At 29.9% G+C, this 13,632-nt stretch overlaps 2 protein-coding genes across 6 annotated transcripts; one reads left to right on the forward strand and one right to left on the reverse strand.

Moving 5' to 3' along the window:
• Positions 1-1,811: 1,811 nt before the first annotated feature.
• Positions 1,812-5,552, reverse strand: LOC121209415 (E3 ubiquitin-protein ligase CCNB1IP1 homolog). Of its 5 annotated transcripts, none has more exons than XM_041080044.1 (10): positions 5,373-5,552; positions 5,182-5,263; positions 4,384-4,491; positions 4,230-4,302; positions 3,896-3,941; positions 3,712-3,742; positions 3,234-3,489; positions 2,967-3,133; positions 2,291-2,564; positions 1,812-2,202 (listed from the first exon to the last, which is right to left on the reverse strand). In XM_041080044.1, the coding sequence occupies exons 3-10, from the start codon at positions 4,451-4,453 to the stop codon at positions 2,196-2,198; spliced, it is 924 nt and encodes a 307-aa protein (XP_040935978.1). In that variant the 5' UTR covers positions 4,454-4,491; positions 5,182-5,263; positions 5,373-5,552; the 3' UTR covers positions 1,812-2,195. The 5 variants fall into 5 exon arrangements, with proteins under 5 accessions (XP_040935978.1, XP_040935980.1, XP_040935982.1 ...); XM_041080046.1 differs by having other exon boundaries at positions 2,291-2,534; positions 5,373-5,492; XM_041080047.1 differs by lacking the exon at positions 1,812-2,202 and having other exon boundaries at positions 2,287-2,534; positions 5,373-5,492.
• Positions 5,553-10,432: 4,880 nt separating this feature from the next.
• LOC121209416 (B-box zinc finger protein 22) lies at positions 10,433-12,989 on the forward strand. The gene is made up of 3 exons (XM_041080050.1): positions 10,433-10,828; positions 11,400-11,828; positions 12,442-12,989. Exons 1-3 carry the CDS (start codon positions 10,646-10,648, stop codon positions 12,679-12,681), a joined length of 852 nt encoding a protein of 283 aa, XP_040935984.1. The 5' UTR covers positions 10,433-10,645; the 3' UTR covers positions 12,682-12,989.
• The last annotated feature ends 643 nt before the right edge of the window (positions 12,990-13,632 follow it).

Here is a 13,632-nt window from a genome sequence, read left to right on the forward strand (position 1 = left end):
CAAACGCTTATGTGAAAAGAGGACATCTAAAATTTTGCTTAATAAGAAAAAGGAATGGTGGGGTGAAAGGAAAAAAGAAAAAAATGTGTAATTTTTTTTTTTGGCTTAATGTTAAAATCTTGGGTAAACTATGCGCAAGGACACTAAATATTACTAATTTATACTTTAGCTACTCAACTTTAAAAAGTTATAAAATGGTCATTGAATTATTTGAAAGCTTTTATTTAAGTCACTGAGTTGTTAGTTGTTGTATGGTCTTCTTTGTTTGCACCGCCTACACCAATCAAAGCTTTCTGCCCCTTTTCTTCTACAGTTTATTTTTTTTATGAAATAATTTTGAATGCCATGGATATGCAAATCCAAAAAGTTTTCTTGTCCGATCTCTGACATTGATCGTCAAATTGACTTGAATATAAGGTGTATTCTTCTACTCATTGAGGGGTACTGATTCCATCATATGATCATCGAATCATCACTTGAAGCTTGTTAATTAGATTTTTTTTGTTTTAAAAAGAAAAAAAGAAAAGAAAACTCAACAATCCAATTACTTAAATAAAAGCTTTCAAATAGTTTAGTGACTTAAATGAAAACTTTTGAATAGATCAGCGACCATTTTGTTACTTTTTAAAGTTGAGTGACTAAAACGTAAACTTACTAACAGTTTAGTACATTAGGTGTAGTTTACCCTAAAATCTTTTGTCAATTTGACCCTTATTCTTTGTTTGAGCTAAATTTGGCTCTTAACATTTTAAAATAAGTTGAACTTGACAATCAACCTTTCAAAAAGAATTAAATTATTTTTTTAATAAAAATATCGACTAAAATATTAAAATTTTAAATATGATAGCCTATATGGCAATGCACATATATTTCATGCTAACCTTTTTGAATTTTATGAACTTTTATATTGTTTTTGAATTTTGAATTTTGAATTTTTTTAAATATTTTTATAATTTTTAATTATTTATTAACTTAGTATATAAAACAAATAGTGTCATATTAACATAAAGCATATGTGATCTACCATACGAGTTATTACACCAACATCATTAAAAAAATTAATTTTGTAGTAAACATTTCCATTTAACTTTAAAACATAATTATTAAATTGACAAAATATATAAATATTCATTCTACCTAAATTTATTATTAGGTAAGTATACGAATCTTTTATGCGTTCAGATATTTGTATATTTATGTAAAATATTTTCTGAATTTATTTTTTAATCTATTTTTTTCATCTTATATTTTTTCATATTTTATCGTAATAATTGGATTTAATTTTTTAAACATTAAAATTTTTAATAGATAAAAAAAATCCCCTAATGATTTAATTTAAAGAAATCTTGTAAATAATATATTCGAAGTAGTTGGATCATAAGTTAAGTTGTCACATCCTTTCCTGGATCAATTTAACATTCTTCTCAGAACATATTATTTATTTATTTTTAATGATATATTTAAAGACATCGCCAATATATTTACTTATAGATCCATTTAATAATCCTACCTAGCAAGATTCTTTTAAAAAATAATAATAATGTATCTAAAATTTTTGGTACGATTATACATAAATCAGTTTAAAATCCATACATATTTCTTAATAATGATCATAAATTTAATATTTATATCCCTTTAATAGCATTAACCAGCACCGACGAAATTTGGAAAGGGTTCGAATTGGTCCCTTTGGAACCATTTCTCTTCGTTTTACACCATATGAAAAAACACACACAAATATGACATGTATGTATGAAAATATCAAATTTTATATAATATAAATTATTAATTTATCAAAAATTTTATAAATATAAAACATTTTAAATACGATTATCATGAATATATTAATCTATGTTTTCATTATTCCATGCGCATTTTCCCTCACAACATTGATATATACATTATTTGCAAGAGTTAAAAGCTTGGCTTAATTGAAACCCTCTTTCTTACCATCTAAGAGAATGCCAATAACAGAAAATGAAATTTTCTTTAACCACTAATTGTCTATCAAATTTCTATCTTTGTCTTTTACGTTAACAGCTACGCTTCATCCACACAAAGGGTATCATGCAACTCTAGAAAGGTAAAAAGAAACAGTACAATACCTGTGATTTTGTGAGTCTTACATGCAATCAGCTGTTGTTTTAGTTCATTCTTTTGTTCTTAGCCGATGATAAAGCCCATGATTTGGGAGTCTACAACCTGGAAAACTCAAAGATTTCGTTGAAATTCAGCTGATGAACAATAAGGTTAAATTGAACATACCTATATATACTTTTTGCTTGCTTACGTAAAGAGATTAGTGCGGTTACGAGAGGGCTGTGGCCGCTTTATTGGAGAGATTATAAAGTTCCTTAAAATCGTTGAAGGATTAGCAGCAGCAGTTGGTTCGAAACCACCAGGGTGGCCAGTAGCCCTTCTGTTTCCAACATTACCAGGAATGGCCACTGGTTTTGATGGTGAGTCACTTGAAATGTCAAAAGGACTGGCGTTTGAACTAGTTTGTTTTACTGGCCATATGTATTCTCGAGGCCCTGGAGTTCCGGGTGAAAAAATGGACCAATCTGCAGCAAATAAGTTAACTGGCTAGGGAAATATTTAATTAAAAAAGACTCAGAAAAAAACTGGACTGAATATGTTCCTCCAACTCTTTCATTTTTCTCGGATACCGGCTTCAATACCAGTGTCCGATGCATATTCAGACATATCCTCCAATTTTGGTCATGTCTTTATCGGGCACATGCCCGTATTATGACACACTGACACTCGAGCCCGAATAACATATCAATCAGAATATCGAGATCAAAGGAAACATTTTAACCGTATAAAAGGGTTTAGTAAACATTTTTCAGCTGGTTGAATGATGCTAATTTAGTATTTTATACAACTTAGGTGCCAATTCAAGGTAAGTGCCTTCACTATCCCTTGGTTGCTATTATAAGAAAATAATAAAAGATCATTATTACCTTTTCGAATAGGCTCTCTGCTATCCACCACGTTAGCTGCTGGATTTGAGAATAAATCAGGCTCATTTCGGGCATAGAAATTTTTTGAAGGTTGGATGGCTGACCGTTTCAGTGACTCGTACTCACTCCTCAATTGATCATACATTTCATCAAGTTTTCTCTTCTGTCTGAAATTTTGGACAAAATGCAGATTAGCAGCTTCAAGAAGCATGATATAAACTATGACAAAAAGAATTAACAACTTCAAATAAAATAATATATATTTACCTGGATTTCTCAGAGAACTTCTCTTGGAGCTCTAGCTTATCTTTTGACAAACTCTGATTTTCCTGTTCCATCATCTGACACCTTTTGGCCATTTTCTGATATGCAGTATGCACCTGCTCCAGTTTCTCTGAGAACTTTTCTTGCATTGCCTCACATTTCTGCCGGCACTGAGCTACAATTTTGTTCATCTTGTACTGCATTTCTAGATCCTTTTGCCCAACGTAAAACATCACACTTCTGTATGCACTCTTCATTACTAATTTCATTAAGGAAATGCGTGTGTGAAAGGGTTCTTTCTTGTTCATCCGAATCTATTCTGTATTTTAGTTGCAAACTCCTTCAAACGAAATAGAACATACAATCAACTAATGAATTCCTCTTATTTTGGTAGCTCTGCACCGTCTGATACAATCAGGTTTCAGGACAAAAAGATCATATAATTGGGAGGAGAAAAAAAGGTCTATATTATGAAGGATACATATCTGTGGAGAAATACCAGCCATTGCCATCTGCAATAAAACGCATCATAGTAGTGAACAACAAACAATTAGACAAACTAATAAAGCAGCACCAAAATGGAAGGCAAAGAAAAACTGTAGCATGGTGTAGAACAGTAGACTTAACTAGCTGTGAATAACAATTCAAGTGAAGCATTGGCTTACGTTTATCCATTCATCATTTGGGTTGATATCCACAGGTTTCATGAGGCTGAGAATAAAAGTTCCCAAATTAGCTAAGTAGAGTTGAAAATAATAAGATACAACATACAAGTAAATAAAACTGTAAGCTATGCAGAACAATCCTAACCCTGGTGCTTGATAAATAATTAACGATAACGGGTAATCTTGTCTCTTATATGCATTAGGTAAATAGTCTACAAACTAGTGACAAGAGAAAAAGGAAATTCTAGGGCAAATCATTAGTGCCAAACTGCTAATTAAACAAAATTCTGGAGAGCATTACAATGACCATCTTCCACCAGATGAAAATTCTTACCTCTTAGAGAGAACTTCATCACAAATGGGACATGCTGCATCATTGCTAAGGATCTTGCTCGCATCTTCATTGCCTATTTACAATGTCAAGGAATATGTGCAACGCACACTGTATATCTAATAGAAAGGAAAAGATCTAAAATGCATTTGGATACACAAGAGGTGACCACACTTGGTGGAAACGGCTCGCCCTTCAAGTTCACGCCAGCATGCATTGCATCTCATTTCAGTTGATTTTCTGAGTTTTCAATTCTAAACTGTACCTGCACATCAGAACCAGTAATCGGGACAAGATTCTTTAGGCCTACATTAACTTTCAAGTCAATGTCTGCTTGCTATAATTTGTTATAAGGAAAACAAAGGTTTTGCCCCAGTGAGCAAAGAACTCATGGCGTTAATCAAATATTAGCCGAATCCTCCATTTGCCTGTTATTTTAGTCTCTTGTTTGCTTCCTTTAAAATAAATAAAATGGGTGAACGGAAAATCATGATTTTCGTCGTTTAAGTTTTTTTCATTTTATTTTAATTTCTTTCAGAACAGATGATCAAATACTAACAAACATTTAAATAAGCACCAGATACTGAAATGTCAAGAAGAAAACTTTTAAATTTTCTGGAGAATTTAAGGGAAATTTTAAATCATAAATTATCCATGATCAAATTTTGATAATGAATCATCGGATTTCCGGGAATATGTTTTTAATAAAACATCAAGAAAATCATGGAGTTTCATTTAATCAGAAAAAATAGACATTTACTTTGATCTCAGTTCTGACATTACCACGAGGCTCGATCAAATTAGACGAACATTCTCGTTTCATGAGATCCCAAACATTGAAATGAGAACCAGAGATCCCAAACATTGAAATGAGAACCAGTGGTTCGAGGTTTTCAAAATTTTCTTCTTTTTGTCTTCCTGATTTTTCTTAACAACCAAACAGAGTAACAATTACCTTTTTTATCAGTCAAGTTGGTCGGGAATTCCGTCGAAAACTGCAGATTCTCTACGTAATTGATCAAACCTCACTGAAAACCCTAGAAATTCAGAGAATAGTGATTAAAACTTAAGAAAAATTCAAAAAAAAGAAAGAAGAAATTGAAAACGCAGAAAAGAAAGTTGAGATCGAAGAAAATTCTAATATACCTTGAAATTTCCTGAAGATTTATCAGAGGAAAAGAGATCTCTTTTCCTTTCTCCTATATTCTTTGTTCATGAAAGCTATGAAGAGTGAGATGAAGATTGAAGCAATTTGGCGCGCATTTTCAATTTAAATGCATGGGAGTTTTGAGTATTTGAATACGTTAGCATGCTGCGAAATGACATAATAGGATCATATACAGATGAGACAATATGAATGTAATGATAAGGGTATAAAAGTAAAAGGACTTATAGTTTTTAACCGATAATTATTATTTTTTTCCATAAAATTAATTAGGCATAATAACTTATTTGCCCTCCTACCTTATGAAAAAATTATTTTAGCCCTCCATTTAAATTTTTGTCTCTTTTAATTCTTCAATTTATATTGTTTGTTAAATCACCCCAAAATTGATAAAAAATTTGATGTCTATTAACGGTGTTGATCTGACATCCATGTATATGTCACGTGTAAGTCGTGTTAGCAATTAAATAATTTTTTTAAAATTTTAAAAATATTTTTATAATTTTTATACTTTTTAAATAATGTTAATAATTTATTTAATAATTTATTTAATAATTTTTAAATTTTTAAAATTTTTTAATATTAAAAAATTAATTAGTTATTTACATGGCATTCATGTGGCAATATATGTGTATACCACGTCAACAATGTTAATAAATATTAACTTTTTCATCTATTTCAAGGTGATTTGACAAACAACGCTAGCTCAAAGGCTAAAAGGACAAAAAAATTAAATAAATAGTTAAAATAATTTTTTTGTTAAAGTTTGAGAGCCAAATAAGTTATTATGCCAAATAATTATTGTTATTTTGGTTAAAAAGATAGATTCCATTCAAAAAATTAGATAATTACATGGAGATCTAAAGGTAAAAAAAAACATTGGTAAAATAGACATCATTAAACTATTAGTAAGTTTATATTTTGGATATCCAATTTTAAAATATTACAAAACGGTTACTGAACTATTCAAAATTTTTTATTTAAGTCACTGAACTATTTGAAAGTTTTTATTAAGTCATTAGGTTTTCGAGCATTTTTAAAGTTCAACTAATGAGCTCCAAGCGGTGATTCGACGATTGATAAGGTGGATTTGTACCCATCAGCGAGTAGATGAACATACTTTAGATCTAAGTTGATATGACATTCAATGTTGGGGATTAGATAAAAAAAGTTGTTTAGATTTTGGTTCACATATTCGTGACGTTTAAAGTTGTTCCATGAAAAAAAATTGTAGAAGAGAAAGGGAAGAATAGCTTTTGATTGGTGTAGGTCGTGCTAATAAAGAAGGTCATACAACAATGATTTTAACATCCCAATAATTTAAATAAAAACTTTGAAATAATTTAGTAACCATCTTATAACTTTTTAAAGTTAAAATAACAAAATATAATATATTAAAAACTTAATGACCTTTGATGCAATTTATCCAAAAAAATATAAAGGCTCAAAGGGTCACAAATCCAACCCAACTCACGAGACCTGAAAACCCATAAATGAACATTAAGCTCGAAGGAAAATCAAGCCAGGTTGGGAGGGATCCATCACGTAAAGGTAAGAAAGAATAATCGAAAATTGATCCGAATCAATGTGTTTAAACGGTTTATAAAATGTAAGTTAAAATACTGTAATTTTTCGAATTTGAACCAAATCTTTTATTTAATCTAAAATTAATTTTATTTTTATGATATACAAATTATTTTATAATTAAAATAGCGAAAGTAACTTAAAAAGTTGTACATAATTTTTTTAAAAAAATCGTATAAAAGTTATTAAATCTTTTTATTTAATTGAAAAATTATTAATCTTAAAAATATTTATAAAATTTTTTAAATTTTGTCAAATAATATTAAAAATCATAAACAAAGTTTATTTTATAAAAAGAAATAAAAAAATTTAAAATTAAAAATTAATTAAAAAAATGAAAATCGAACCAAATAATAATAGATGATTCAAAAAATTCAACCAAACCAATATTTCCCTACTATCACACTTCATCAATAGAAAACAATGATCTCTTATCAAGGAAACCATTTCTATGACAAGAAAAAAAAACCCAACCATAGACATCGGTTAAAATAAAAATGAGATCATCAGCGGAGTAATTAAAAGGTCGAAATTAAATTATAAATTTTTGAGGAATTAAAATATGATTTTCTAATATATTAGTTTATGATTTGGTATTTTAAAAAGGAATAAGCATAAGATTTTTTTTGAAGATTAAAGTATAATTTTACCATATAAATTTATAATTAATAATTTTATAGGGGCTGAAACGTAATTTTTCTTTTTTCGGGTAGCAATCTCCCCTGTCGCCTTTGGTAGGTGACACAAAGGATGGAGCAGAAACTTACAAAAAAAGAAAAATAAATAAAGTCATTGGCGACATGCTAGAACGAAGAAAAAAAGTCAATAGCCGTTGGAGCCCCATGAAAGGAAATAGATGTGCACGCGAGGGGAAACACAATGGTGTCTATCGACGATCAGCGACCATCGGTAGGGCATGGTAGCTCTCGAGAAATTTGATGAGTAGAAAAATAAAAGCCCACGAAAAGAAAGAAGGAACACGAAGAAGGGAAAGATGGAGAACCAAGACAGAGGTAACGAGTAGTGACGATTGGTACTAAGGACGACCACGTCGACAATGACAATTTTTTAAGATTTCATTTTAAGAGAACATAAGATTTTGATTATTCATAAATTTAACCAATTTTAGTCATTAATTGTTTTTAATTAAATTTGACCCTCAATCTTTTTTAAGATATATATTTGACCATTAATTTTCAAAAAGAGTTGAATTATTATTTTTTAATAAAAATACTAATTAAAATATTAAATTTTTAAATATGACAATCTATATATACTTCAATTTTTTTTAATTTTTTTATCTTTTAAATATTTTTATAATTTTTAAATTATTTATTGCCGTGATACAAAGACAAATAGTGTTATGTTAGCATGAAGCACACATGAATTGCAACATCAACATCGTTAAAAATTAATGATTTAGTCAATATTTCTATTAAAAGAACAGTTTAATGACCAAATTGAACATAAAAAGGATCAAATTAACAAAAATACAAACATTAAAAGATAATTTTATAATTATACCTAAAAAACTTTTTCGCACGTATCTTCATCATAATTTATACTGGTCCTACATCTATTACTAAGGTGATAGGAAAAGGTCCGTGCAATAATTTCTTGTACGATACACAATGTCAATTGATGCTTTTGTACTCGGTTTTTTTTTTTTTAAATATAACATCTTACAATTTTTATTCTTTTAATAATATGGCTAATTAGGTCTCTGTTATGTGTTTATTTATATTTGTGCAATATCAAAATATAAATATTTCAAATTTCAGGGACGAGGATGGTAATTTTGATTTTTTTTAAAAATAACTATCGAAATATCTTGTAATATTCTTTGTTGAACTCAGTATTTGTATAAATATATTTTAATGTAATTTTGAACAGCAATACAAATTTACAATCAATTTTTCAACACTCAGTTTTTTCTATGATTTGAATTTAATCCTATTTCGAGATTTTTTCAGTAGAATAAACAGTTTTAAGCGAATATATTAAGATAATATATTAATTTCTCATATAATTAATAGAATTTGTTGAACTAAATCCCGTGACGTGAGTTTTTTCAAACAATTGGACTCATATGAAACTTGTAACAATAAACTTAATCATATAATCAACTATTACATTTTGAATTTTCGAGATATGACGTATACAATCTTCTAGTTAAATAATTTAAATGATTAAATAAATTAAAATTATCTTATCCACATTTTATAAGAAAAGAAAGAAACAAAAACCTTATCCATTAAAATTGCAAGAACCAATTATTTGCAATGATTGAAATTATCAAAATCTAAGTACCTGTCCCTCGAAGGTTCAAATTTTCAACATTAATAGTTTTATGATAAAGAGACAAGATTAGAGTTGTTTACCACCCATAGAATTTAGTCATAAAATTAAATATATAAATTAAATAAAAATATTTTTTTACCATTGAAAAAAGTCAAATACAAAATAAGTTGGGTCAACTTAGAATTATTTTTGAAGAATTTTGAATTATAAATTTTTGAGAGAATTAAAAATGTAATTCTGTTATTGTATTAATGTAAAAATTTATAATTTTTAAAGGATTAAACTATAAATTTTTTTTAGAGAGAACATAATTGAATTTTAAATTTTAAGAGAAATTGGAATGTAATTATATATTAGATTAATTTAAAACTTTATAAATACTCAAGAAATTTTAAAAAATATTTTTTCGGGTGGAGAGGGCATGGTCTCTTCTTGACCCTCTAGCTTCACCCTTATTTAGTCTAGTTTAATAAAAATAATAGAATCAATTGGTATTTTTTGAATATTAATCTCATTATAAATTCTAATAATATCTTTTTTTATACAATATCTAGAACTAACCATAACCCCACAATCCTTAAATAGAAATATAATGTACTGTAGCACACTAGAATCTATGTCCTTCTACACTGAAAATAATGTCAATACCAATCGAATTAAGACTCAATCTATAGAATCAATTGATATTTATAATTTGATTTTAAAAATATATTTTGTGAAATGACTTTTCAACTTTTAACTAATAAATTATTAGAATTACATTCAAAGAAATTATTGACTTTTTTACTCAAATAATATAAAATAAATAATAAATACTGAAATAGAATGAAAAACAATTAAATTTTGAACTAGGTATTTGCTATAGTAAACTGTCGGTGCGTCGGATCAATCGGTAATATGGTTAAAATTAAGTAGTTCAAATTGTATATAAAAAAAAACCCGAACTAGTATAGATAAATAAAATTTTTGAAAATTAAAGGCTAACCCATTAAGTAAACCGAAGTTAAATTTCGGTTTGGATCGGTTAATATGGTTAAAATCAAAGCCCAGAGTAAAACATTACTTTTTTTACCGGTCGAAACCCAACAGAACCAGGGAGGCTGTCCGGTCTCCAGAGTCAAAGATATAATCAGAAATCTGCCACGTGTGCAATTCTGAAATCATAGCTTCAAAAAAATATCCTCTGCCCCAAAATCAATTTTTTTAATAAATAAATAAAATGAGAATCAGTTTGTCTTCATTTTTCTTGTTCCTGCTTCCTTAAACCAGAAATAAACCCCTCTCCATTTTTAAAATAAGAAAAATAAAATAAAAATCTTAAAATTTGTGTACAATTTGGAATTTGTTAGAGGAAGAGAGAGAGAGAGAGATGAGGATACAGTGCAACGTGTGCGAGGTGGCGGAGGCGAAGGTGCTGTGCTGCTCAGACGAGGCGGCGCTGTGTTTGGAGTGTGACGAGAAAGTTCATGCTGCCAACAAGTTGGCCAGCAAGCATCAGCGTGTTCCCCTCTCGTCTTCTTCTTCTTATATGCCTACATGTGACATTTGTCAGGTACTCGAATTTTCCCTAGAAAACACTTTTTTCCCCTGTTTTCTGCTTATAGGTGTTTTGAAGGTCAAAGTTAAGTGAAAGGTAAGGTGGAATTTAGATTTAATTTGAAAATTTTTAGCTGATTTTGCTTAGCTAGTAAGGAAAAATATGGAAAACGATTATACTGATAGACTTGGCAAACTAAATTAGGGGAAGCCTTTTGTAGTTTATATCTGAAGATCTTATCTTCGATAAAATTTTAAGAACGAGCTAAAATTTGATTTTTGAAGTATAAACAGGATCCTGTTTTGATTGTTGCTTCTTGTACGTAATTTTTATTTTTAATTTGTATTTTTGGACCTTTTCTAGAATTAATTTCTATTTTCTTCCTTAAAAAAATAATTGATTGCTGAACAAATCTTCTCGATAAGTCATGTATCCCTGTCCCGTTTATGAATTTTCTCCTGTTTTAAAATGTTGTTTAAGGTGTTATATTACTGTTTTATTACTGTTTAAGGTTCTATAATGTTGTTTATAATGTTGTTATATTTCGACATTTATTAATATTGAAAAAGTCAATATTTTTTGACAGGAAACATCTGGGTTTTTCTTCTGTTTGCAAGACCGAGCTTTACTCTGCCGAAAATGTGATATTTCTATACATACAGCAAATCCTTATGTCTCTAGTCACCAGAGATTTGTGCTTACTGGAGTCAAAGTTGGTCTTGAAACAACAAATGACCCTGTTGGATCTTCATCCTATATCAAATCACCTTCTAGTGAAAAGACCTCAGAAACTAAATCCGATTCTATGTCTAAAAGGGACGCTCCTATGTCATTTATTAGTGAATGCAATGAAGTTCTTCCGTCAAATATCGGAGTTGAGAACAGCGTGCCGACAAAAGTGTCATATGGCGGGGGTTCTACAGCTGGAAGCATTCAGTCATGGCATATGGATGATTTGTTCGGGCTAACTGGCTTAAATCAAAGCTTTGGTTATATGGATAATGAGTTAACTAAGGTATGCTTGTAATTGTGATTTTTTGTACCATGTTTAATGTTGTTCTCATGTAGAGCGGAGGCCATCCATGTTCTTAACCTTCCTGATCATTCTCTAACGATTTATGAACCTGTGTTTACTAGGGTGGTAATCGTTAATCAAATAATCCCCGATACACAGAGGCACAGATACGAGCAAATAAAAGCATGCATGCCATGGTAAAATTAGTTGGTGGAGGATCACCAATAAATAACTAAGCTTTAATCTATTGATTGGATAGTCAACTATTGTATTATGTTCTTCAATTGCAAAGTTGATTAGTTCTGACTTGACCTGTATGGTTTGGTATGTGCTTTTAATGGTTATTAGTACTTTGGGTCTTTAGATATAGAAAGGTCTATGCAACTTGATCAGTGTACTGGGAGTTTTCGTAGTTTTTGTTTGCTATGCCATTAAGTTGTAGCATGAAGCATGATGCCAGAGAGGGGAGATTAGCTCAGCTAGTAAATTGAGCTATATGCTGTGATCTTGAGTCTTCCATTGTTCAACTAGTACCATATATCGTTTAAAAGGTCTGCCTAATGCAGCTAAGAATTCTGTCTTTTTTTTTTTTTTCCCTTCTGGATTCTGTCAGGCTGATAGTGGCAAGCGCGGAGACTCCGACAGCTCACCATTCTTGCAACCTGCTGAGGAAGAGGTCTTTGATGATGAATACATGGGTCAGGTGCCGGATTCCCACTGGGCAGTACCACAAGTGCCTTCACCTCCTACAGCTTCAGGGCTTTATTGGCCTAAAGATTCTCACAATCAATCTGATAGTGCGGTATTTGTCCCCGACATATCCTGGTCTAGTGTGGAAAACCCTTTCCACTAGTCGCATATCGGCTCCGCCCCATAACACTGGTGACAAATTCATAGTCAGATCTTTCCTCTCAGGTACTGTTTTAGCCTATTTCCATGCAAGGTTCTACTTCTGCAGTATCTAGTTGGGTTTTATAAGGTAAACCGAAACAGATAAGGTGTACTAGAAATGCCATTATTAATTAAAGTTAGGTTTTGTTTATAGTAACTGCCTGTATTTCTTCATGACTTGCAATATAAAAAGATCAACTTCATTGAATCTATTAGATTGTAATTCTAAAATTCAGACAGTCAGGAAATAAAAGTTTAGTGGTTTAAGCTTTTCGTTGTTTTCGATAGGTACGATAGACTAACATGTCATGTTCAGAACATTGTGATATACATGGTTGGTGTGTTCATTTCATATACATATTGTATTTGTGTTCAGATTTAACGTATTTAATAATTTATATTGTATTTATGTTTTACACGATTGATGCATACAAAAAGGAAATACGAGACATGGAACATATATATGCCTATTGTCATGTCTAGTTTTTGATGTTCTAGGCTAAAAGCATTGAGAACTGTTATGATCTTGAGGTAGTATTCACTCTTTATTCTGTAACGTATATGGAATCAACATTTGGACTTTGAATTTGAAGGGGACAATGCTCGATAATGATGTTATTGTATATGAAAATTTTGGATTTTCAATCTTATCCTGGGTTAAAGTGCAAATTTGCCACCATAATTTTAGTGAATACTAGAATTTGTGGCCATATTTTACCGTTGTACTTTTGAGATTATGTACAAATTTGCCATTTTGCTACTCAAGTTTGAGTTTTTAATTTAACTTTACACTCCACGTTAGTCTTGCATGAGTTCAAGACAAAATTTAACAAAAAAATTCCTTCAAATAATTAAGGCTTAAACTTAACGCACATTTTAGTGCTTGTAGTATACCCTTTTTTCCGCTTTGATT

The sequence above is a fragment of the Gossypium hirsutum genome, chromosome A11 (assembly GCF_007990345.1).
Source record: "Gossypium hirsutum isolate 1008001.06 chromosome A11, Gossypium_hirsutum_v2.1, whole genome shotgun sequence".
In the NCBI taxonomy this organism is placed as follows: Eukaryota; Viridiplantae; Streptophyta; class Magnoliopsida; order Malvales; family Malvaceae; genus Gossypium; species Gossypium hirsutum.

What these genes read in the sequence shown, in the direction of transcription:
- LOC121209415 (XM_041080044.1), bottom strand. Translation starts at nt 4,453, where the DNA reads ATGAGATGCAATGCATGCTGGCGTGAACTTGAAGGGCGAGCCGTTTCC. An exon ending in CAAATGATGAATGGATAAAC is followed by an intron (nt 3,743 to 3,895) that starts GTAAGCCAATGC and finishes GTTTTATTGCAG; the next exon opens with ATGGCAATGGCTGGTATTTC. An exon ending in CAGAGAGCCTATTCGAAAAG is followed by an intron (nt 2,565 to 2,966) that starts GTAATAATGATC and finishes TATTTGCTGCAG; the next exon opens with ATTGGTCCATTTTTTCACCC.
- LOC121209416 (XM_041080050.1), top strand. Translation starts at nt 10,646, where the DNA reads ATGAGGATACAGTGCAACGTGTGCGAGGTGGCGGAGGCGAAGGTGCTG. An exon ending in CTACATGTGACATTTGTCAG is followed by an intron (nt 10,829 to 11,399) that starts GTACTCGAATTT and finishes ATTTTTTGACAG; the next exon opens with GAAACATCTGGGTTTTTCTT. An exon ending in TGGATAATGAGTTAACTAAG is followed by an intron (nt 11,829 to 12,441) that starts GTATGCTTGTAA and finishes GGATTCTGTCAG; the next exon opens with GCTGATAGTGGCAAGCGCGG.